Source organism: Mercurialis annua, linkage group LG1-X, assembly GCF_937616625.2.
Source record: "Mercurialis annua linkage group LG1-X, ddMerAnnu1.2, whole genome shotgun sequence".
Classification (NCBI taxonomy): Eukaryota; Viridiplantae; Streptophyta; class Magnoliopsida; order Malpighiales; family Euphorbiaceae; genus Mercurialis; species Mercurialis annua.
Genome location: NC_065570.1, coordinates 3,272,688 through 3,295,817, shown reverse-complemented (window position 1 = coordinate 3,295,817; position 23,130 = coordinate 3,272,688). Strand labels below are relative to the sequence as shown.

Below are 23,130 nucleotides of genomic sequence, written 5' to 3'. Positions count from 1 at the left end.
AAATTCAAGGACTATAGTGGAAATGAGATCAAATTTGAGGTACTATCAATGAAACAGATATTAGATTTCATCTGTAAATTAAGACCACACTGAGCCCAAAGTCATCAACCTATCAGAAATGGCCCAAACACAAACCTCACAGGCCCATTTAAAAAGCCCAAAGAGCCCACCTTCAAACCACATTTCTCTTAAACCCTACTGCAAAATCCCCAATTTCAATTTGAAATTATCAGGAAGAAAATTACAGAATCATGAGCTTGAAATCACTCACAAAGATCCTAATTCGAAATCAAAATGCAATTACTACTACTATTAGAAGATCATACTACACTAACAGAACGAAGAAAACGACACTGTACACAAAAATCAGTCCCTTAGGAGACCCTAAAACGACATTGGTGCCTGAGCTCGAGAATTGGGTTCAAAATGGAAATAAAATTCGAGTTGCTGAGCTTCAACGCATTATCCGCGATCTCCGTAAGCGAAACCGGTTTACCCAAGCACTCGAGGTTTGCAATTTTCTAGTTTTTTTAGTGTTCTAATTGATTTGTTTTTTTTTTTTTTAATTTTGGATAATAGCATTGGAATTGAACAACATAGAAATTGCATCTTTATGAATTCAGTAAGGTTTTGTTGGTAAATTGGCAAGTTATGAATTTTTGTATCTGAATTTTTAGATGAATAGTTAGGGCATCTCCAAGGGGAGTCACCATTTTTCCTTCACCATTTTTCAATTTGGTGAATTTTCACCAAATTCACTCCAATGGTCATCACCAAATTCTTCACCAAAAAACATACTTTTTTACTTTTTAATATAATAATCATTTTTAATTCTTAACATTTTATACACTTTTTACCAATTACACCCACAAACTTATTTATGCTCATATTCATCCGAATTATAGTATTATTCATATTTTAAAAAATAAATTGCTATTAATTTTTTTAATTATGAATATCTTATAAAATTTAATTTATATTAAATTATTTAAAATGAACATTACATTAATTTATTTAAATTAACACAATAAAAAAACTAACATAAACATTACATTAATTTATTTAAATTAACACAACATAAAAAACTAAAATTAACAAAAACATAAATCAATCCTCATAACGACTATGGTTCATCCACAAATGCTCTATTAAAGCATCGCGAAGTTCAAGATGAGCATTTTTATCTTTAATTTGTCGATGTCTCGAGAGAAATTGTTGGAATCGAATATGACCATCCTCTACTTCAAATACTTTTGGTGACTATTTTACTAATATTGGTGGATCCGATACCAATCTACCAGATTATTGATAGAATATGTGTTCTATTTTATTTATTATGTAATGTCGTAGTATCTTTGTTTTTAGGTTATTATATCGTAAAATTATCTATGTAATGTTTTATAATATTGTCTCGTAAAATTAATTATGTAATATTTTTTTAATTGTCTCGTAAAATTATTAATGTAAGATTTTTATGTTATTGTTTTATAAAATTATTCATGTAATATTTTCATATCATTGTGTCGTTAAATTATTTAATAAGTAAGTAATTAATTAAATACAACTATAAATTATATGTACTAAAGTGTAAATTAACCATATTATTTTATTCAAAAAGTGAAATGGTGAAGGAAAAATTCCTTCACCATTTTTGATGAAAGAGAGTGTGAGGGAGTCACCAAAATGCATTTTGGTGACTCCCTTGGAGATGGGGAGTCATCAATTCCCATTTTGATGACTCCCCTTGGAGATGGTCTTATGTGAAGATGGAATGTGTTAGTTTAAATTTGATTTAGGCTTAGTTGCTTTAAAAATTGAAAACTTTAGCGTGTTTTGCAACTTTAACACGGACTTTTAATTTTGGCAATGCCTGACACCAACTTTCGAATTTTTGCAATTCCAAACATGATCAATTCTCCGTCAAGAAATGCTTATGCGGAAATCGGAATAGTGTTTATTCCGGTGGCCACATCAGTATTTTTTGATGAAAATTTGCTATGTGTTTCAATTGCAAAAAAATGATAGTTCATGTATTCAATTGTCAAAATTTAAAGTTTGTGTTAAAATCGCTAAACACGTTAAAAAGTTTAGGATTTTAAAGCAATTAAGCCTTTAATTTATTGGTTGCATATAACTAAATTGAACTTGGTAAATATAAAATATTATGCAAATTTGAGGTTATAATGTAAGTACTGTTTGATTGATTTATATGATGTCCTAATTTTGAAAAATTTTCAGGGCTACAGGTCTCTGAGTGGATGAATAGGAACGAGATTTGCTTATTCTCCCCAGTGGAGCATGCTGTTCAACTGGATCTGATTGGTAAAGTTCGAGGTTTTCTTTCTGCCGAGAGCTATTTTAACAGCTTAATGGATCATGATAGAAATGATAAGACTTATGGGGCTCTTCTAAATTGTTATGTTCGGGAGCGTCAAACGGATAAGTCCTTATCACACTTGCAGAAAATGAAGGAGTTGGGTTTTGCTTCGGCGCCTCTTGCTTACAACAACATCATGTGTCTCTACACCAATCTCGGCGAGCACGAGAAAGTTCTACATGTGTTAGCAGAGATGAAGAAGAATAATGTCTCTCCTGACAACTTTAGTTACCGAATCTGCATTAATTCCTATGGTGCTAGATCAGACATTGAGGGTATGGAAAAAGTTTTGAATGAGATGGAATGCCAGATGGGCAATGCCGTGGACTGGAATACATATGCTGTCGTTGCTAATATCTATATAAAAGCCAGTCTTGCTGACAAGGCAATCGAGGCATTGGAAAAATCAGAAGAGAAGCTAGATAAGAAGGATGGGACTGGATATAACCATTTGATAACTCTCTATGCAAGTTTAGGGAATAAGGCGGAGGTTCTGAGGTTATGGGATCTCGAGAAAATCGAATGTAAGCGACAAATAAATAGAGATTTTGTCACCATGCTGGAATCTTTGGTGAAGCTTAATGAGCTTGAAGAAGCTGAGAAAATACTAAGAGAGTGGGAGTCGTCAGGAAACTTTCATGATGCTCGGATACCAAATATTATTGTCGTTGGGTATTGTAGAAATGGATTATATGAAAAAGCAGAAGCGTTACTCGAAGACTTGACAGAGAAAGGAAAGGCGAGCAGTCCAAACAGCTGGGCAAACATTGCTTCGGGATACCTCGAAAAAGGGAAGACGGCGAGATCTTTTGAATGTATGAAGGCGGCCCTCGCATTACGAGTGGATAACAAGGGATGGAAACCGAACCATCGGGTCGTCGGAGACATTTTGTGTTGGCTTGGTGATGAAGGCAGTGCTGAAGATGTAGAAGCTTTCGCTACCTCATTGAGAAGTGCCATTCCGGCAAATAGAGAAATTTATCACGCATTGCTGAAGGCAAATGTTAGAAGTGGGAGAGACGTTGGAGGAATTTTGTACTGCATGAAAACTGATAAAATTGATGAAGATGAAGATACAAAGAAAATTCTGGCTTTGGGAAGGAGCATATAAATTTGAGAGAATCATTTTTTGTAAAGCTCATTGTTGATGCAATTAAATGATGTACTTTTGTTTGTTTCAATGAAATTTTACTGATCTTAATACTATTTGTAATTTCATTATCTTGAGTTAACCAAGTATTTTTTTTGAGATTAATATAGCAATGCATTATAAAAAAAATAAAAAAATACTACATACTATCTCCGCACAATTGTACAGCGTTACAACTAATTGACTAGACATAAAATATAATGCTAGAGTTTAAATTGGATTAGGAAGTATTTTTATTTTATGAGTTGGGATTGGATTAGGAAATATTTTATGAGTAGGATTAGGAAAATTAATCACAGTAATAATATCAAAGATTTGACTATAACAATATAGGATATAAAGTTAAAGTCCTAATTGAATTAGAAAATGTTTTCCAAATTGAATTAGGATATTCAAATACTAATAATATCAAGGGCCCCATTAGTGTGTGTGTATAAGTAACGTTACATTCCCTAACTAGTTTGTCGAGACAAAAAAAACAAAACAATATTTTTTTTTTCTGATTGAGGAACAGCAAAGAAGAATGCAAGCAGAAGATAATCTTGAGATCAAAGCCATGAAAGCTATGGGAGCTATGGAGGAAGGTGATGCACTATTTGGCTCTGGTGCGGAAGTGAACCTCGATTCACAGGTTTACGGGTGGCTTGATAAGTATCGACCAAGAAAACCCAAATATTTCAACCGTGTTCACGCAGGATATGAATGGAACAAGTATAATCGCACGCACTATGATCATGATAAGCCACCCCCAAAGACTGTGCAAGGATATAAGTTCAATATCTTCTATCCGGACCTCGTTGACAAGACAAACGCTCCAACTTATACCATTGAGAAAGACGGGAACAACGATGAGACTTGCATTATACGGTTTCATGCTGGACCACCTTACGAAGATATTGCATTCCGAATTGTCAACAAAGAATGGGAATACTCTCAAAAGAAGGGTTTGAAGTGCACATTCGAACGAGGAATTTTACATGTTTACTTCAACTTCAAGCGCTACCAATACCGCAAGTGATTCCTTTTAAAATTACATGTTTACTTTTCCTTTTAAAATTAGAGGTGAACTTCAACTTCAAACGCTACGACATATTATAGTACTTGTAATTTCATTATTCTGAGTTAACCAAGTTATTTTATTAAGATTAATATAAAATATAATTTTTAATTCCTTTTAAAATTAAAATTGTCAATAAGATATTTTTACTATCTATTCATTTAAAATAATCTCAATTCATTTATAAATGTAAAATAACAATAAAAACAGCTAAGCATCAACTCACCAGCGCTACCAAGAAATAATAACATCGATATTGCATGAAATATCCCAAATTAAGCTTTCATCAAAATTGCAGTGTTAGAAAATTCTGTTCATAATTGAACTGTCCCTCAGCAGAGCAGCCACAGATGGGAAAAGGAAATGTAGACAATTCATATAAGAAACTATATCAAGGTATCAGATGATAAATTGAGAATAACATCCGAACTCGACATCCAAAGACGACACTGACACCACCCGAAAAAGAATTATAATAATAACTGTTGTCTGGCATTGCTAAATTTTACCAGAACCATGTCAACCTACTCCGATAGGGTAGATTTCAGCTCTCCGTTGTTTTTCAGCTCCATTATAATATCGCAACCTCCTATAAGCTCACCCTTGGAATAAAGCTGGGGAAATGTAGGCCAATTTGAGAAGTCCTTCAGCCCCTGCCTCACTTCTGCATCGCTTAAAATATCGAAGGACCCAAAACTTACACCGTCCTCCTGAAGGGCGTTAACAACTTTGGAACTGAAACCACATTTCGGAGCATCAGGGGAACCTTTCATGAAAAGCATTACTGGTGAAGACGTGATCAAACTCCTGAGACGATCTTGAAGAGTTTCTTTTGGAGAAATCCCTTTCTCAACCAAAACCCTTTTGAGCTCTCCGCTTTTCTGCATCTCCAACACGATGTCTGATCCACCGATCAGTTCACCTTTAATATACAGTTGCGGGTAACTAGACCAATTTGAATGAACTTTCAGGCCCTGACGTACTTCATCATCTGAGAGAATATCGAAACTCTCAAAATTCACATTTTCTTCACGAAGGATATCAACTACCTTTCTACTGAAACCACATTTGGGCTCATCGGGTTTTCCCTTCATGAACAGCATAACTGCGCTTGAATTGATTAAGCTTTCTAGACGAGAAGTTAGGTTGACATTCACACCAGTGGATTCCGATATGCCTCCCTTCCCACTTCCTCCTTCACTAACTTCCACCTTCTTGGAACCGTTAGTATCAACTCCGTTATCTCTAAGAACTTCTGTTAGCTCACCACTTTCATGCATTGCAATTGCTATGTCACATCCACCAAGAAGCTCTCCTTTGCAATAGATTTGAGGAAAAGTTGGCCAGTTAGAGAACTTCTTCAACCCCTCTCTTACCTCATTATCAGATAAAATGTCAAAACTTCCAAACTTTACATTTTCATTCTTCAAAATATCAACGACTTTCTGGCTAAATCCACACTCAGGTGCTTCAGGACTTCCTTTCATAAATAGCATGACTGGATGGGAATTAATCAGTTGCTGCAATCGCTTTTCTAATGCATCGTGGCTGGGTTGGACTTTGCTTGACACTGGTGTTGGGCCATTTTCTTTTGCCAACTCTTTGATTGTTTCAAGAACACTGGCTCCAGCTGCCATTCCAAGGCTAGCAGGAGCAGCAGATTCACCAGAACTGACAGAACCAGCAACCTTAGCTACTTTGTTGGCCAAACTGGATGGATCTGCGCCTTCCAATGAGTCAACTTTCTTGCCATCCTGATGAAAATGATGCATTTCATGAAACATTAGCACCAATTAGGAAGAAAGTATCTCAAGGGAAAAAGAACAGCTAATACATCAAACTGAAACCTTCAGTTCATTTCTATTTGTTAAAAATACAAAATGAATATTAAAAAAACAGCTATTGTTGTTAGAAATGCTTGTGTTAATAGCTGTAGAAACCAATTATTCATGCTAAGCGACATGCATTAAGTAATAGACACCCCAAGTAATTCATTACCAATTCCTAGCTTCAATTGTATTCAGAAAATATGACATCATCTTTTGCATGGTAAATAAGCAGCCAAAATCAAATTCAGACAACAGAGAGAGACAATGATGAATTTATTGCAATTCCAGTTTTCAAGCTGGGAGAGGAAAACCCTACTTAACAGGATTACTTGTTCAGCATTTCTCATGTCATGCCCATCACCTCTAAGGGAAAAAAAAATCCCTTTGTAGGCAGTAACATCTGGATGAATCAAATAATTCCAATTAGCACAGCTTTTAAAACTGATCCATAGTTGCAATTCTTCTTTAATACACCATAAGGACTTCAGAGTGAAGGTATACACGAATACTGACTTCTGAGTACATCGACCACTTGGGTATAATGTTCAAAACTTCAAATAATTTCTTGGCAAACCAGTTTCAACATTTTGACAAAAACTGCGCAAAACCATGGCTTACTTATCACATATATTTTTGTCCGTTGGATCAAGACTTCCTACATGGCATTTCTTCATTTGACATCATTGGACTACGAGGTGACAGATGGTGTTTGTGACTAAAGGAATTGCAGAATCGGCATTAATTCGTTAGTGTTTTCTATTATGTTTCTACTGCTATCTTTGTTGTATTAGCTAAGCTTGTATTAGCAAAAACTCAGTTAGTTACATTAGCTAGTATAAAGAAGTGTTTTGTATCTTAACTTTCTTCTTAATGAAAATACAACTTCACTTTGTTCAATATCACCCATGCAATTTCCACAATCCGATAAATAAATAAGCCATCGACACAAAATCCACAAAATCCCTAGCTCGCAGAATACCGGGAAAAAAAACTCTTTCTTTATAAGTATCTTATCTAATCCATCAAACAACAACCATCATCAAATTGTAGATTTAATAATATCACTTAAACTGCATAGAATTGTAAAAAATAACTCAAAATTTCCACTGCTTCATAAAATAAATGATAAAACTCATCAGTAACAAAATCAGTAAAGCTCAATAGTAATACCTTAAAGAAGACAAAGAAAGGCACAGCAGAAACAGAAAACTCCTCAGATATTTCTGCTTGTTCCTCAGCCTCAACCTATAATAAACAAATAAATTAAAAACAACCAATCACTATTTAATAGCAATAGTAACATAAAATAAAGATAAGTAAAATAAATAAATAAAGAGGGAGAACCCTGAGAAAGTGCGCGTGGGGGAAATCCGTGGAGAGGTGAGAGAAGACTTGGTCCATATGCTTAGAAGCGTCGCACCATGACGCCCAGAAGTGAAGGATTACCGGAGCGCCGCCGTTGTTCAGAGTATCTAATTCCGCCTTAGACTTCAAGTCCTTCACTGAACCACCGCCACCGGCCATGTTTTTTTTACTCTTGTTGTTGATATTCGCTCTGTTTTATGCTAATATAAAGAAAATAGAATCTGAATTCCTCTTTCTGATTTTGTAATTCTTATTCACTATATAATGAGCAAAGGATCAATTCGGTTCCTCATTTTGTGATTTAGAGTCAAATAACTCATTTTCAGTCACTTTGATCAATTAAGAATAAATTTTGGATCAATTAAGGACAGAATAGTATAATACAAAAAATTTTAAGGACCAAAATGATTTGATTTTATCCTTCGTTGACCTAAACATAGGGAAGGTTATTCTTAATTGATTTGAAATAGAAAATATCGTCTTAATTGATTAAAATGGCTGAAAGTGAATTGTTTGATTCCGAGTCACAAGTTTAAGGACTGGATTTACCTTTACTCCTTCTATAATTGATGTTGAGGAATGAGATTCTTTTAATTAAAATGGGATAGGGGAGATTTATTTTATATCACTATCATTTGTCTATATCTATTCCTTTTATTTGATCAAATTCTGCTCTAAATTATATTTTATTTACAGTTCATTTGATATAAACATAACAAATTCCATAAAAAAATTAAAAATATGATTATTAAATAAATTAAACATAAATATATTCGTTTACAAGTAAAATTTATTTGAGCCAAATACATCAAATAGAACAACAGAATCTGTATGCATGATTTTTATAATTTTCCTTCATTTGTTGTACACAACAAAGGTACTTTTTTTGTTCTTTTTTAAACTATACTACTACAAATAAATAGCACCACTTTTTCTTTAAAAGCATAATTTATAACAGAGAAATTTCTAGAGACTAAAATTGAAACAGACCATGCCTTGACATTTAAGTATCGTCTCGAGTTTCCAGTGAGACAGGAAAACATCCAAAAAATTAACAGGCTTTGACTCAGCATTACTGAATTTTTCAGAACACTAAAAACTCCAGAAATTGCAAAACTTATCACCTTCTCATGCACTGCCTCACTTCCCACATCTTTACTCTGTCAAAATCGACCTTCAAGGCACCGCGGAATCTCCATTGCCAGACTATCGTTTAGCAAAACTTAAACCTTTTCGGTTGATATTATCCAGACGAATTAATATCGTTCCGGAGATCCCTCCTTCAGTCCACTCAATCGATTCCTTCTCTAAAAGCTTCTTAACCTATAATATAATTTCAAGTCAAGAATAAAAACACAGCCAACATTAAGCTTCTCTATAAACCAGAAGTATTTCAATATCTCATAGAAAACGCAGGTCTAATCAATCAGTAAAACTTACAAATCTTCTGCGTGCCCCTTTTGACGTATCTTCGTCATCCGTCTCAATGATGACCTTCAGGTGCTTAATCGCTGACACAAATAAGTGATTCGGATCATGATATGTTATTTGATGTGGCTCAAAAAAATAAATTAAATAACAAGACAATTTGGGCATACCTGCTATGCCTGCAAGTGAAGAAAGATGACACTTCAAAAGGCGCATTGCTTCCTTAGCCCCGTGGTCATGAACGTCAAGCACTAATTCATCTCGTGTGTCTCCATTCCTGCAGACGAAAGGGATAAATTAAAAATAAACTTTACAAATGAAAAATGAAATTAAAAAGCAGTCTGATCAGAAACGCACAACTATAAATGAAAATGACTAACTTGGTTTCGAAAATTTTCTGACTGGACTCTTGATCTGCTTCACGAGCCTTTTCGTGAAAGAAATGTCCCTGCACAGCAATAGCATAACACTAAAATCATTAAACCGTAGAATGGGGAAATTTCAAACTCCACAAGGATTCAAGTGTTATCATGTCTACGATTCCTTGCTTAGATGTCAACTGCATGATACTTCCATTTGAACTTTTTAAAGTTGCAACTATAATAATACTCTTTGCACCTTGACAATTTAGCAGCCAACAGGCACAATTTAGTTTTCATCTCAAGGTTTGCTCACATTACTGACAGATAAAAGCAAGTAAGGCTCACCTCATCCATAAGTTTGTTTGCTCGATCATGATCTCCCTGTCCAAATGCTTCAACAGCCTGACAAGACAAAAATGATTTTATTTCATCGTGTCTAAAATAAGTTAAACAAAAAAAACAAATAGCAATTAACACAGAGAATTGCAGATGAGGTATAAGTATATATGGGTACAAAAGGAGCATCAGGCCCTTAAACTCTGTTCTGAACGTAAATGTAGAGAAAAGTCCTATTAATTAGTAAGATTGAGCATGCCACAAGATTCGATACCTTTATTATAGTGATGGAAATATATGTATACATCTAATGATAATTTAGGAGGAGATAATGGAACAAGCAACCTACAGACTTATAATATTCTTTCATTGTAACCCGATATTCTTTCACAGCTTTGCGAAGCTTCTGGTAATTATCTTCTTCATCTTCATCTGCCATTGACAATAAACTACACTACTCAAAGCAAAGAAAAAGTTGATAAATTGAATCATACAGTATAAAAAATGACAAAAAAGACGGGAAGGTCCTCAAAAACTAGATATGGTTGATGAAGCTTCTAATAACATGGGAAACTACATACTGTTGTCATTGTCTTGTTTTAATTCAACTGCATTAGATTTTCGTTGTCTTATATAGTCTCTTGGAGGTTCAACCACTAGTTCTCCTAATGCTGTAGATCTCTTTGCGGCCCTTGCTTTTCTTCTAGCTAGCCCTTCAGCTCTATCAGTAGAATTAAATAATGCAACTAACACTTCCTTTTGGAGATCATTTTTCTCCCGTTCTTCCCGTTTTCTCTCAGTTATATTTGAAGTCCAGTTTCCACTATGAATAAAATTAAGCAACATAATCAAATAGATTATAAAGACAAACTGTATTATGATCCTGAAAAATCATCAAAATAAGCTGCGCTATCCCTCCTTACAAGAATAACAGTTTGATAACAGAAACTCCATTGTCCTCCCCCTTCATATGAATTTAGGAATTAACAATAAATTGTTTGTAAATAGCATACCCTGCACAGGAGTTCAGCTGTGAAATTCCTTTTATGCATGTAGGTTTTTCAGAATTTGAATGTACGCCTGCAATCTATAAAAAGGAGCATTAATTCAGACAAAAAAAATGCATTCAGATGATACACTAATGATTAACGAGGAGTTATCATCGGAAAAGAAGGCAGTCAACATCTTTAAATGATGACAAGGTTGTATCTGCCTCAATATGAACCTTGACATTTTAATAAAAGTGGGTCTCACTAATGGAATTAGCTCTGTGCTTACCTTTTCAGTGGATTCAATAGGAAAGCTGTTCCCTTCATCTGAAGTCGCTGTTGACATATCCAACAGCTTTTCCACGCTCTGAATAGTCCAAGAAGGTCATAAGAAAAAGTTAGGAGCTCTCGATAATCAAATGAGAAGTCAAACTTCACAATGAAAGTGCGCATATCGTCAGGCTACTTAATTAAATACAATAATCCAAAAGGCATGTGTGTTAGTCAAAAATGTTCAAGCATCAACGCATTCGCTCACGTTACAATATCAAAGCACAAAAATCGCTGTATCAGAAAATAGCCATATCATGGGCATTTTCGTTTCTTACATTTTACAGATAATAAACCAACTCATATCATCTTTTTATATATGAAGCATGACCACATCCTGGTTAAGCTTTACCTGGGCTCAAACCCTTTTTGAGTCATGAATATTTAATTGTTTTTTCAAATTCTTTCATCTTAATCATGTGATTCTAGCTTCTCTAAGACATAGCCAAACATGCAGTCGTCGTATAGTTCCAAAATAACAGAAAAAAAGGATTATTAGAACAAAGGAAGGGAAAGTACAAAAACATTCATAACATATCAAGAACAATAGAATATTATGGGTTTGTTAAAAATATGAATACTTTTCAATTCTATTACAGAAAATGATGTTTGCCAACAGTTTTTAAGGCACATATAAGTAAACATAATTTGAACGTAATGACTGTTGGTAAGATCCTTCTTTGACTAGTTTGTGATGTTGCGAATAAAAAAGGGCATTTGTCAGACAATATAAATAAACCTTGATCACCAAAAAGTATGCTATACATACCTTCTGCATGTCGAAGCCACATTTATCTGCACGTCAAATGTAAAACCAGATCAGAAGTCTTACCACATAATCTAATTACTTGCAGAAACATGTTATAGTCCAGAACCAGAGATATTGCTTAAAAACAAAGATCCCATACTCCCACAAAACCAGTAAAAATAGGAAGGACTTACCGAGAATTTGATGAACTAAATCTCGTTCCAGTTGAAAGCCATCGCCCAGCATTCTGAAGATAAAATCTTCCATGTCCTTTTGCATATGCCCGTTCTTTGATGGATTCATTATAGGTTCCTCTCTCCATAATTCAGACATTGGAAATTCGTTTGCGTCCAATTTCACTGGTTTGGTTCCCATAAAATCACCATTTACTGCTGGCACAGGCCTCACATAATCTTTGCCAATAATACTTGAAACAGTGCCTCCTGACACAGGTCGCCATTTTTGCTTTGGAGCTCCGAACTTTCCATTTTCCTGACGTGTCTTTACATAAATTTCACCATATGATGGTTTAGCAGATTCTAGACCTCTTGCCTCTCCATTGGTTGCAAAAGCTGAAGAACTCGAAGTGCTTCCCTGCATATTACACAGGATTTCACCAGCCGAATCTGCATTTCTGTCTGCCTTGTAATAAGCAGAAGTTATATCTTCAAGAGAAAACGAGGCGAAGGCCTCAGACAAACCTTTTAATGCCTTTTCATCATTATCGTCATATTTCTGCTCCCAACCAAATGCTTCCATTATGATAGTTTTGAAACTAGAAAAGTACAAATAAAAGAGGACAGTTCAATAAGCAGTTCAAGATTTGAACTATGAAGTGTATGACATCAATTTTAAGTCCACAGAAACTGCTACAGAAGCAATAATGAAACCTACTTAACAAGATATTACACAAGAAGGGAAAAAAATTACATTATATGCTAATTGCATTGACAGTTTCATAGGGATGCTGCATAAAGACATGCTCGGCCGGTACAACTATGGACACTATTGTTACTGAAGGTTAATAGGCAACTGAATAGCAGTAAAGTCATAAACAAAGTAAAAAGAGCCATACTTGCTGGCGATGATACGCATCTAACCATAAAAATTTACAATTGATGCTTCACCGGTGTGCGTTTGCCTAAATTAATTCGATAACTCCAAAAATAAATATAGGGAAGCATATCATTTCTTTTTGGCACAACCACTTCCCAAGCACCATCTTTAACACAATGTACCTCAGAAAAACTATCCAAAATACCAGGAGAACCAAAAGGAAATGAAGATAACTGAAACCTATTTGCCTAATAAATAAATTAACGATGTACAGCAATTATCCATAATAGAGCTGTCCAACACTAGTCCTTAAAATTGAATACTAAAAATCGAACAAAAAATACATCAAATCAATCTCGGAATCCACAATTCAAGATTCATTCCGTCAATAGAAACATAACAAGCTAATACATTCAAGAAAACAGAACATAAGAACACCACTCCATGCCTAACCAGTTCACTATCAAAACTCCAGAAGTAAATTAATCATCAAGATCATCCATAATACAACATTAGTTCTTACAATTAAACCCTGAAAATCGAACAAAAAATACATCAAATCGATCTCAGAATCCACACAATTCAAGATTCATTCCGTCAATTGAAAACTACTCCATAAATTCAAGAAAACACAACAAAAGAATGCCGCTCCATGTCTGACCAGTTCAGTATCAAATCAATCAAGATTATCCTAAAAAATTCACATTAGGTTCAATCGAAACCGATTTCCAATCCGAATTCAAACTCCGGTACAAAAAATTCAAATTCCGGTACAAAAAATTCAAATTAAATTCAATTAAATACAATATACTATAACAGAAAGAAATGAAAAGAAGCTTACCAGAGAGCAGTAGTGGAGAGAGAATCGAGCGATTAAATTATACTACAAATACATAATATAAGTAGAAAAGAAATGAAAATTAAATGACTGCAGTGTCTAACTGAAAGTAGCAGCAGTGTGTTTTTTGTGCTATTTTTTCTATACTAATGAGAAAAAAAATTGAACTAAAAACAAGTTAAAAGTTAAAAAAAAAATTAACTCTTTTTTGGCGCTCAATTAGTTGTGCTTTGATTATGTTCTTTGTATTTAATTGGTTAACTGTGAGATTCCTCTGCAAGCTCCTTTTGGGGCCCGTGGAATAAAGTACAAAGTTACAAACCTCTTCACGAAGTTGTTTCATATTAGCAAATTACTCCCTCAACTTATACATATTTGTCAATTACTACTGTGTTAGATTAAATTTTAGGCAGAAGATACAAAAAAGCCCTCGAGTTTCTCTCAAAAGTATATATCAACCCTTTTATTTTATCTAGGCACAATTAAGCCCCCGTATTTTTAAAATTGAACAATTAAACCCTTATTATTTTAAAATTGAACAAATAAATCCTTTTAGTTTACTTTTGGGACCTCAAATTTTTGGTAATTATTTTAAATATTAAAATTATTTTTGAACTTTTTTCCTATATGATTATGAGAGACATGTAATCCATTAACGAGTGTTTCTAATGATGTTGTACATAACAATTTATTTTCAAGTTTGACAAAATATTGTACATAATTTCAAAATTTTGAGCTATATCTAACAAAATCAGATTTTATGAAATATATAAAATTGATAATTGAAGAGTGTTTAAAATTTAATGAAATATATTGTACATTTTATATTGTTTTTCCCATTTAAATTAGTTTTCCATAGTCTCTTAACCAATCTTGACATTAAATTACAACTTCAGATATTTAAAAGTTAAAGAATTTTTCAAACGATTTGAAGAATGAACAGCCAAAACATATTTTGCAATAAAACTGAAGATTGAAAGTCTAATAGAATCAACTTTTCACTAAGCCATACTATCAAATCATAAGTAAATCTTTTTACAAATTCATCTAAATAATAATAAAAAAATTAAGTACACTCAGTCCACCACATCATCCGTACACTAACCCTATCATATTATGACACATTATTTAAGTAGTAGGACTATCAAATAATTCATCTTTTTGCTCACTTCCATTATACCATCAATCTCATTATATTGTGATTGATTTGAAAATTTAATCATATTCTCTGCGCTATCATATACTCTTCGGTCAACGCTTTCATGGATGTATCAAATCATTAACAATATAAGAGATTATAATTTATTTACATAAAGATAAAACTACATAGATTTATTTAAACTAAAAATGTATAAATATATTAAAATAGAAATATTTATTTAATTTAAATTATTTTGATGCTGAAAAAGTTACTATTTAATTATAATAAACAAATATTTTTCAATAAATATAATTCAAATCATGAGTGCTGTCGGTAGATATTTTTTATAATTATAATTTAGTTGTTAGTAGATATAAATTATAATTAATTTAATATGCATGAAAATTAAGTACATATTTTATTTGAAATTATATTTTAAAGAAATAATATAGTTTTGAAGTTATCAAAATAATATTAATATTGTGAGTAGCACAATATAATTTATCAAATATCTTTCTCTTATAATATTGCAAATTCATAATTTAATAATTAATTTGAAAAGAAGATTCTATGATTTAAAAATAATATTATAGCATAATTCTAATTTGTTATTGAATCATATAAATAATAAATAGCAAGTTACAAAATAGAATGAGATATTGGGCTACTGCAACGATAATTAGTAATGTAATCCTCATGCAAGCACCATGACTCCAGATTCCAAGTAGATACCACTGCATAAAACAATCCTCTTTTGAGGCTCCATTACAGGCAAAACAAAAAACCCGTTTCACAAGGACCATGCACCTCACACTATATAACTCAGTCTCTGCATGTTTGGAGCCATAAAGAGCATGAAAACTATCCAGAAAATGGACATAGTAAAATGGGTTCACGTGGTGTTCTTATTTACATTAAATTTGGGACTGAGTTCTGGTCACAGAATCCTATCTGAGAAGGATCAAGGAGTTTATGAACCTGATAATTTTGGCTTCCAACTTGGAGGAACATGGTCAGTTCCCTTTCTAGGCAATATAGGTGGTTCCCTTGGTTTTGGTTCTGATAGTAGCGGCAATTTTGTTCCACAATTTGGATTCAGTGGAGGTGGTAGCACTGGAGGCTCTGATGGTCAGCCTGGATTCAGTTTAGGTGGAAGTGGTTCTTTTGGAGAAGGTGTTGATGGTCAGCCTGGATTCAGTTTAGGTGGAAGTGGTAGTTTTGGAGGAGGTAATGATGGCCATTCGGGGTTTAATTTGGGTGGAAGTGGTAGTTTTGCAGGAGGTAATGATGGCCGTTCGGGATTTAGTTTGGGTGGTAGTGGTAGTTTTGCAGGAGGTAATGATGGTCGTTCTGGATTTAATTTGGGTGGTAGTGGTAGTTTTGGAGGAGGTAATGATGGCCGTTCTGGATTTAATTGGGGTGGAAGTGGTAGTTTTGGAAATGGACATCCTGGATTTAATTTGGGTGGTGGTGGTTTTGGAGGAGGTGCTAATGGCAATCCAGGTTTTGGTGGTGGTGGTGGTGGTTTTAGTCTTGGTACAGGAGGAGGAAGCAGTGGTGGGTTTGAAAGTGCTAATATTGGATCTAGTGGCTGCAATTGTGAATCCCGCAGGAGTGATGGAATGTTTATCCCTGCTGATGATGGAAGTGATTCTGGTGGAGGTACCAGTACCAATACTTGGTTGGGCAAAGGGCCTAATTTAGGAAATGATGGTAGAGATGGTGACAATAATGACCAGAAAAATATTAAAATAGTCGAGTCGCTTACTTGCAGACCGATAAATTGTCCAGAACATGGTGATTGTGGAGGATCTGGTGGCCTTCAATACTGGTGCGACGTGCCAGGATTTGGTGTTTACCCCTTCGCTTGTCCTGGTGGTCTAGACAAGCTTGGTAGGAGCTCACAATGTATACCACTGGCGTGCCCACCTAGCGCCGCTTGTCAATATGGATATCTCGGCCCTCATAGTCTCTTTTGGATAAATGATCACAGCAGCCTAGAGAATGGAGCTGGAAAATCCCAAAAAGAAAACAAAAATCATGATGCAGGCCACAACTAATCAGCATCATCATTTATATTATGCACAGTTTACGTGTATGCTGTGAGATATAAGCTAGACATCATAACATACAATGTATTTCAATACATGAGGCCGTTCTGAGTTCTAGTGTATGTTATTATCGGTGTGAGATATAAAAGTTTGGCATCATAAAATACAGTATATGTCATTACCGGTGGATTTTGGTCTGAATATGCACGGAGCATGCATGTGATCTGTGGTATATTCAGCGAAGGTCGTTATTTCTGAAAATCTTATACCCAAAATTATGATCTTCCATATATTAAATGATTAGTATGTAATTTAATGAAGGGATGTTGTAAACACAGCCATACTAGTCAGCACTTTTGTGGTGACAGTCGAAAGAAAAAGAACAAACTCTGATAAGTTGATAACAATTCTTGAAAAATGTTTATTCAAATAATGGGAAATGGGAAAATATATATATCCATAGGAAACTATAGAACTGAAAATGTCAGAAAGGAATGAAAGAATAGACAGTTTAACTTACCAGAACATGAAATTACTTGATATAAGCAACTGTACAGCCAAAATTCATTGGACTTTCAGCTTCAAACATGACCACGCGTGGATGCTTTCCTAGTATCTCCAGTGCACGTTGCTTAACCGCTCCAGTACCCATTCCATGTACAATAAAGATTACAGAATCAGGCTCTCTTGCAGATATGGCCATATCGAGCTGCAGAGCAGCTTCCTCCACCCGCATACCACGTAGATCCACGGTATTTTTTGTTGTCTGGATCCTAGGACCATAAGAGACCTCACCTTTGTTAGCCTCTGACTGGATCTGCTGTCCCTGCAATATGGAGTTATGGGCTGATATCAGCCGATAAAAATTTATTTGACTTTGCTTTTAAGAGTCGAAGCCAACCACTGGCTAAAAAGGCAAGAACACATCTCACAGTGGACAAAATAACATAGAGTCAACATTCAAGTAAACCTTCATACTATAGTAAAAGTATAGCTCAAGCTTTCTAAATCCAAAACCACGAGCCAATGTAAATCTACAACTAGTAAGCGTAGCTATGTAAGTTGAGATAGCTCTTGCACTTGGGAAACTCAAAAAAACTGCAAAAACGAAAGCACTTATGTGTCTTAATTTAGCAAAAGATCACATATTTCTGGTGTTTTGGCAATAAGCTTGAGAAAATGCAAACAAAAGAGAGATAAAAATTTCTAGCATGTATGATGTATCAAACAGTTGGCTTTCCCAAAACAATGCACTGTACGCACCTGTCTTACCTGTCTTTTTAATCGTGGGACTGAATTAGTTGCATCTCTCCTTTTGTTACCTTTAAGGGATCTAATATCACTTTTTTTCACACGAACTCTAATTTTACCATATTGGACTAAGATTGTCTCATCATTTCCTGGTGCTTCAACTACAGTAGCTACCTTATTCCCCAACCTCGTCAAGTAAACTTTCTCTCCTAACTGTGGTGTGTATGAACTAAAATCTGCTTCACTGGCTGCTAGACGGTCAGGAGGAAAGCGAGCTTCCAGAATGGATGCGATTGTGGACTCTGACTTCCTGATCAAAGGGTAAAATTGTTCTGGACTGGCTTTTCTAAGTTCATTCTCGAAGTTATGTACCACAGTTTCTATCTGAAACTTTGTAGCTTTTAGTTCCTGTTGTACCTGTTGAGTTTCTTTTGCCATGAGTGCCGGGACACGTCTATCAAGATCTTCTGCCTCGGCTTGAATCTTTATCAATTAGATCATGGAGAAAACAGAGAAAAGGAAAACAAGGAGGCAAAATCAGTAATTAGTAGAAGTAAATTGACTTGAGAATGACATATATGTTTCTATTTTTATTTGTTCAATAATAGCAACCAATTCATATTTCTCAAGATCTTAAGAACCTATCTAGGGAACCATATCAAAATCCACCTTAACAACCCTGAGATGCAACTTCTAAAATATGTTCAACCATGTAAAAAAGCTGACCTAAACAATACTATGGAAAAATATAATCAGCACTGACTATGTACATTAATGAGGCATACAAAAGACAGGATAGATTAATAAAAAAAAAAAACAGGATAGAGATTGCCCAAGCATTGGTTGAATAATACCAATATTGTTTTGTTTAATATCGAGCATGGCAGGTTTAGCATTTCATTCTTGACATTGCTCGGGACTTGGCAAAAGCAGAAGTTAAATTAACAAAGATCTTGACTTAAGGCACAAAAAAGAGTAGACAATGAGGAGACTATTGTCATGCTAGGCTAGAATTGCTAAGCTACCTCATAGTAGAGCTCCATGATTTCTGCATATACCAATGCAGCTTCTCTGGCCTGAGCTTCCAATCTGTTTCTTTCATCCATTAGGGATTGATACAGAAACCCTTTCCGCTGCTTTTCCTTTTCAGGCATTAACTTCTCCACCCATTTTTGCGCATGTTCGATTATGTTACTATCAAATCCAATTGACCTAGCTATGCTTAATGCATTAGAATTACCAGTCCTTCCCCAAAGAACCTGATATGTAGGTTGTAGAGTTTCAAGAGAAAATTCCATGGCAGCATTTTCGAATCGACTATCGCTATCTTTCAGGTGACTTAAATCAGCATAATGTGTTGTAACTACAGCTAAGTTAACACGATCTCTAATATACTGTAAGATACTGGTTGAAAGTGCCACGCCTTCAGAAGGATCAGTTCCACTGCAAATTTCGTCAATGAGGACAAGAGACTCTTTTGAAGTCACTTCCAAGATCTTACAAATGCGCGATATGTGCCCACTAAAAGTGGATAGACTTTGTTCCAGAGACTTCAATTAAATAAAACAAGAGTTAGAATCAATGAAGTAGACCTAAATATTGAACTGGGAAAATATAAGGGAAAAATGTTACCTGATGATCTCCAATCTCTGCTAAAACAACATCAAACCATGGAATCTTTGGGGTGTTCCTTGCAGGCAAAAATAAGCCAGCTTTTGACATAAGAGATGCTATGCCCAGTGTTTTCATAGACGCAGTTTTCCCTCCAGTATTAGGCCCCGATATTACAACTACTCTGGTTCCACATTCCACTTTAATGTTTATCGGCACTGGAAATTCAGATAAACTTTGTGACAAGCTTTGAGTACCCAATACCTCACCTTCATCGTCTAATTCAGCTCGGTTTCCAGAGTTGGACCCAAGTACATCAGACAAATTTTGTTGAGATGACCCAACGAGTAATGGATGTCGTATACCTTCAATATCTATTGATAAGGTATTATAATCTGCCTTACTGAAAGGTTTATCTTCATAACCCTCTGATGTAAATGTTGGACAAACTCCATTTACCTGTTGAGCATAAGCAGCTCTAGCCAAAGCAAGATCAACTTCTAAAAATGCATCCAATAAATGCTTTATGTCTCTCTCTGATTCTGCTATTTCAGAAGTAAGCAGACTCAAAATTGCAATTTCCTCAGCTCTCTCAGAGTTGGACAGCATGACTTCAAGGTTATTCAACTCCATTGCCTCACCAGGCTCCATAAAATATGTTAAACCAGAACCACTAACATCTAGAATTACACCATCCGGAATCAAAAATCTATAAGTAGCCCTGACTGCAACACACAACCTAGAACGACGTTTAGTTACAAAAGGCCTGTCAATACCTCCGGCCTGAAAAATTCGAGTTGATATCCCCTTCAACAAGTTTTCTAAAGTCTCCATGTTTTTCTTCTTTTCGGACCTAATAATCCCCAAATCTTCACTAGCTCTATCTAGAATTATCGAAAGATTGCAGTCTATGCAAAATCCTATTTTCTGTTCCAACTCTACTTGTAAATTGCAGCTCTCCAGTATTTCAAGAAGAGGATAATACCTATCAAGATAAAACAAGATAGAAGTCATAGTAACAACTCTTAGAACTCAATGCTAGCATTTTCAGCCTCAGGGTTTCCTAGATATAGAAAAGGCACTTAGCTGTGAATTTTTGCAACAATACCTTAAAAATCAAGTTTTTTTAGGATATCTAAAGAATGCATCAATTTCATTATCATTTCTGCATCTCTTCCTTACATATTTAAGCTTATTTCTTCTTTTGGGTTGACAACGACTTGCTCCCCCGAGCCGAAGCCCGGGATAACCGTCAAACTCCGAAATGTGGACCCCACGCAAACCCACATACCTAGCAATTCCAGTCTATAATGGCCAGCAGCCTAATCACAACTGCTCCATTTAGTGGAAAGGGCATAGCCGGGTTTTAACACGCGACTATGGCGATGGCTGTGTTTTAGACCACTAGACCAAACCCGTGCAGGCCATATTTCAGCTTACTAATTTCATAATTCCAAAGATTTAATCAAATTTTAAGATTAAGTCGGTAAAACCTATTCACTAATAAAATGATCAATAACAAGAAAAATGTATACCTCGTTGAACAATCTCCACCGTCTTTTAATCTTTCCAGAACTGCCCTTGCAGCTCTTAACGTTCTCCTCACAGCACACAGCTGGTTAACAGTAAGCAAAAACCCCGAAACCGCAGAATTCACAATCTCCGTTATATCCTCAATTCCCGAAAGATCCAACCGTCCAGATTCCATCACGGCTAAACCAGCACTGGTCTGGTTCAGTAACTCCCGGCTCTCCCGGACGCTTTTTCCGATGGGAATGTTTGCGTTTCTGGCGGTTGATTGGCCCATTGAAGTCGACGTAAATACAGAGAGCCGTTCGCAGAGAGCGCTCCATTCTAGGGCTTTTAGGGTTTCTGATTGGAGAGAATTGGAGAGAGCGAGTTGAGGCGAGTGTGAGTCGGACGAGTTGGGGAGAGAGAATATTGGTTTTAGAGTGGTGAAGGGTTTTGATGAGGAGAATACACGTGGAGAATTTTTTATAGAGATGAAGTGGTTACAGAGTTCCATTTAATGGAATCTTATCCGTTTCTCAGTTATCAACTGAAAAGTTACAGGGCCGTTGATGAAGACGATGACGTGGAATTCTCTTCTTATATTAAGGCTTTTTGTCAACCTTTTGGGCTGGGCTTATTAACTTCGGTTCCGAATGAGGGCCCAAATGACTATTTGATGAATTGCCTAATTATACATTAGACTAACAATTTAAATACAAACTACTTATAAATAAAATTTGATTTGAATTTTCTCTCTCAAATAGAAAATCTTAGCCGCCAAGAGTTTTTCTTTTGTTTTTCGCTTCAACTGCCGTCAATAGTTTATTTTTATCGTTGGCGGTAGCCATTTTCTCTTTTGCTTTAAAATAAAATAAATGACGACTTCTTTTCATCTTTTTAATATTTATTGGTAAATCTATCAATGAAACGCATCAATTTCAGTAAACATATAAATCAAGAATCAAAGATAGATCAAGACCTTTCAAGATTGAAGATGAAATCGTTATAGGTTATATTACAACGATTGTCTTTCTTTACGAAAGTTATTCTTTCTCTATGAAAAATTTATTTGTTTTGTTATGAAGAGTTTGTGAGTTTTCTGTTAGACAAAGAAGAATTGAATCTATGATAAAGCAATTATGTAATTTTGATTTTATTTTGTAAAGCGATCTGCGAATCAAGGTTTACATCTTGTTTCATGTCAAGTCATTAGAAACGGTTATATTCTTTTTAAATTCTTATACTTGTAACTGCTCATTATTATTAATGAAAGATCATTCGATTGCCAAAAAATAAATACAAACTACTTTTCTTTTACAAAAAGAACGGACATATGCTCGGTTAATTTGATTATTTCATTTTTTTACGTATCATAATATATTTGATCATAAATATTGTTAGATTAGTAATTATTTTATTTTCATCTGGTCAAAATAATTGTTGGTAAAATTTATTATATAGGATGCTTTAATAAATGATTTAGATTTTATAGGAATATCACAAAATATATATTCATTTTTATGGCTGTTTTTATGATTATTTTATTGTAATTTACTTTATTTATTTATTTATCGGAAGAAAATTGGTATAAATCTTCCTATAGTGGTCAATAAAAAAATTAAAATACCTTTTACAAACAAATCATAGATTAATAATTGATGGCTAATATTTGATTTTGATTAATATTTGACTTATTTAA

The 23,130-nt window shown here is 34.6% G+C and overlaps 5 protein-coding genes across 10 annotated transcripts; 2 read left to right on the top strand and 3 right to left on the bottom strand.

Annotated features, from left to right (window-relative positions):
- Positions 1-180: 180 nt before the first annotated feature.
- Positions 181-3,578, top strand: LOC126662097 (pentatricopeptide repeat-containing protein At4g21705, mitochondrial). 2 transcript variants are annotated; one of them, XM_050356005.2, is made up of 2 exons: positions 181-509; positions 2,247-3,578. In XM_050356005.2, exons 1-2 carry the CDS (start codon positions 252-254, stop codon positions 3,486-3,488), a joined length of 1,500 nt encoding a protein of 499 aa, XP_050211962.1. In that variant the 5' UTR covers positions 181-251; the 3' UTR covers positions 3,489-3,578. The 2 variants fall into 2 exon arrangements, with proteins under 2 accessions (XP_050211962.1, XP_050212025.1); XM_050356068.2 differs by having other exon boundaries at positions 418-509; positions 2,239-3,578.
- Positions 3,579-4,840: 1,262 nt separating this feature from the next.
- LOC126664932 (monothiol glutaredoxin-S17) lies at positions 4,841-8,018 on the bottom strand. Its single transcript, XM_050357566.1, has 3 exons — positions 7,758-8,018; positions 7,584-7,658; positions 4,841-6,338 (listed from the first exon to the last, which is right to left on the bottom strand). Exons 1-3 carry the CDS (start codon positions 7,935-7,937, stop codon positions 5,109-5,111), a joined length of 1,485 nt encoding a protein of 494 aa, XP_050213523.1. The 5' UTR covers positions 7,938-8,018; the 3' UTR covers positions 4,841-5,108.
- Positions 8,019-8,752: 734 nt separating this feature from the next.
- LOC126665299 (putative nuclear RNA export factor SDE5) lies at positions 8,753-14,087 on the bottom strand. Of its 4 annotated transcripts, none has more exons than XM_050358056.2 (12): positions 13,869-14,087; positions 12,166-12,746; positions 11,993-12,018; positions 11,183-11,260; positions 10,918-10,991; positions 10,486-10,727; positions 10,254-10,336; positions 9,914-9,970; positions 9,587-9,654; positions 9,377-9,483; positions 9,219-9,289; positions 8,753-9,101 (listed from the first exon to the last, which is right to left on the bottom strand). In XM_050358056.2, the coding sequence occupies exons 2-12, from the start codon at positions 12,728-12,730 to the stop codon at positions 8,985-8,987; spliced, it is 1,488 nt and encodes a 495-aa protein (XP_050214013.1). In that variant the 5' UTR covers positions 12,731-12,746; positions 13,869-14,087; the 3' UTR covers positions 8,753-8,984. The 4 variants fall into 4 exon arrangements, with proteins under 4 accessions (XP_050214013.1, XP_050214012.1, XP_050214014.1 ...); XM_050358055.2 differs by lacking the exon at positions 13,869-14,087 and adding an exon at positions 13,047-13,783; XM_050358057.2 differs by lacking the exon at positions 13,869-14,087 and adding an exon at positions 12,902-13,033.
- Positions 14,088-15,555: 1,468 nt separating this feature from the next.
- Positions 15,556-22,016, bottom strand: LOC126685576 (uncharacterized). 2 transcript variants are annotated; one of them, XM_050379574.2, is made up of 6 exons: positions 21,455-22,016; positions 19,941-20,904; positions 19,334-19,858; positions 18,321-18,791; positions 17,578-17,883; positions 15,556-17,016 (listed from the first exon to the last, which is right to left on the bottom strand). In XM_050379574.2, exons 1-5 carry the CDS (start codon positions 21,943-21,945, stop codon positions 17,590-17,592), a joined length of 2,745 nt encoding a protein of 914 aa, XP_050235531.1. In that variant the 5' UTR covers positions 21,946-22,016; the 3' UTR covers positions 15,556-17,016; positions 17,578-17,589. The 2 variants fall into 2 exon arrangements, with proteins under 2 accessions (XP_050235531.1, XP_050235532.1); XM_050379575.2 differs by having other exon boundaries at positions 18,330-18,791.
- Positions 15,879-17,066, top strand: LOC126685603 (uncharacterized). The gene has a single exon (XM_056104310.1). It carries the CDS (start codon positions 15,879-15,881, stop codon positions 17,064-17,066), a length of 1,188 nt encoding a protein of 395 aa, XP_055960285.1.
- Positions 22,017-23,130: the final 1,114 nt, after the last annotated feature.

Coding starts and splice junctions, on each gene's coding strand:
- LOC126662097 (XM_050356005.2), top strand. CDS start 252: ATGAGCTTGAAATCACTCACAAAGATCCTAATTCGAAATCAAAATGCA. Junction 510..2,246: donor GGTTTACCCAAGCACTCGAG/GTTTGCAATTTT, acceptor TCAGGGCTACAG/GTCTCTGAGTGGATGAATAG.
- LOC126664932 (XM_050357566.1), bottom strand. CDS start 7,937: ATGGCCGGTGGCGGTGGTTCAGTGAAGGACTTGAAGTCTAAGGCGGAA. Junction 7,659..7,757: donor CCCACGCGCACTTTCTCAGG/GTTCTCCCTCTT, acceptor TGTTTATTATAG/GTTGAGGCTGAGGAACAAGC. Junction 6,339..7,583: donor CTTTCTTTGTCTTCTTTAAG/GTATTACTATTG, acceptor CATTTTCATCAG/GATGGCAAGAAAGTTGACTC.
- LOC126665299 (XM_050358055.2), bottom strand. CDS start 13,066: ATGCGTATCATCGCCAGCAA. Junction 12,019..12,165: donor TTTAGTTCATCAAATTCTCG/GTAAGTCCTTCC, acceptor TTTGACGTGCAG/ATAAATGTGGCTTCGACATG. Junction 10,992..11,182: donor CTATTGAATCCACTGAAAAG/GTAAGCACAGAG, acceptor TCCTTTTTATAG/ATTGCAGGCGTACATTCAAA.
- LOC126685603 (XM_056104310.1), top strand. CDS start 15,879: ATGGACATAGTAAAATGGGTTCACGTGGTGTTCTTATTTACATTAAAT.
- LOC126685576 (XM_050379574.2), bottom strand. CDS start 21,945: ATGGAACTCTGTAACCACTTCATCTCTATAAAAAATTCTCCACGTGTA. Junction 20,905..21,454: donor GGTGGAGATTGTTCAACGAG/GTATACATTTTT, acceptor TTATCTTGATAG/GTATTATCCTCTTCTTGAAA. Junction 17,884..18,320: donor TAAAAAGACAGGTAAGACAG/GTGCGTACAGTG, acceptor TCCATATTGCAG/GGACAGCAGATCCAGTCAGA.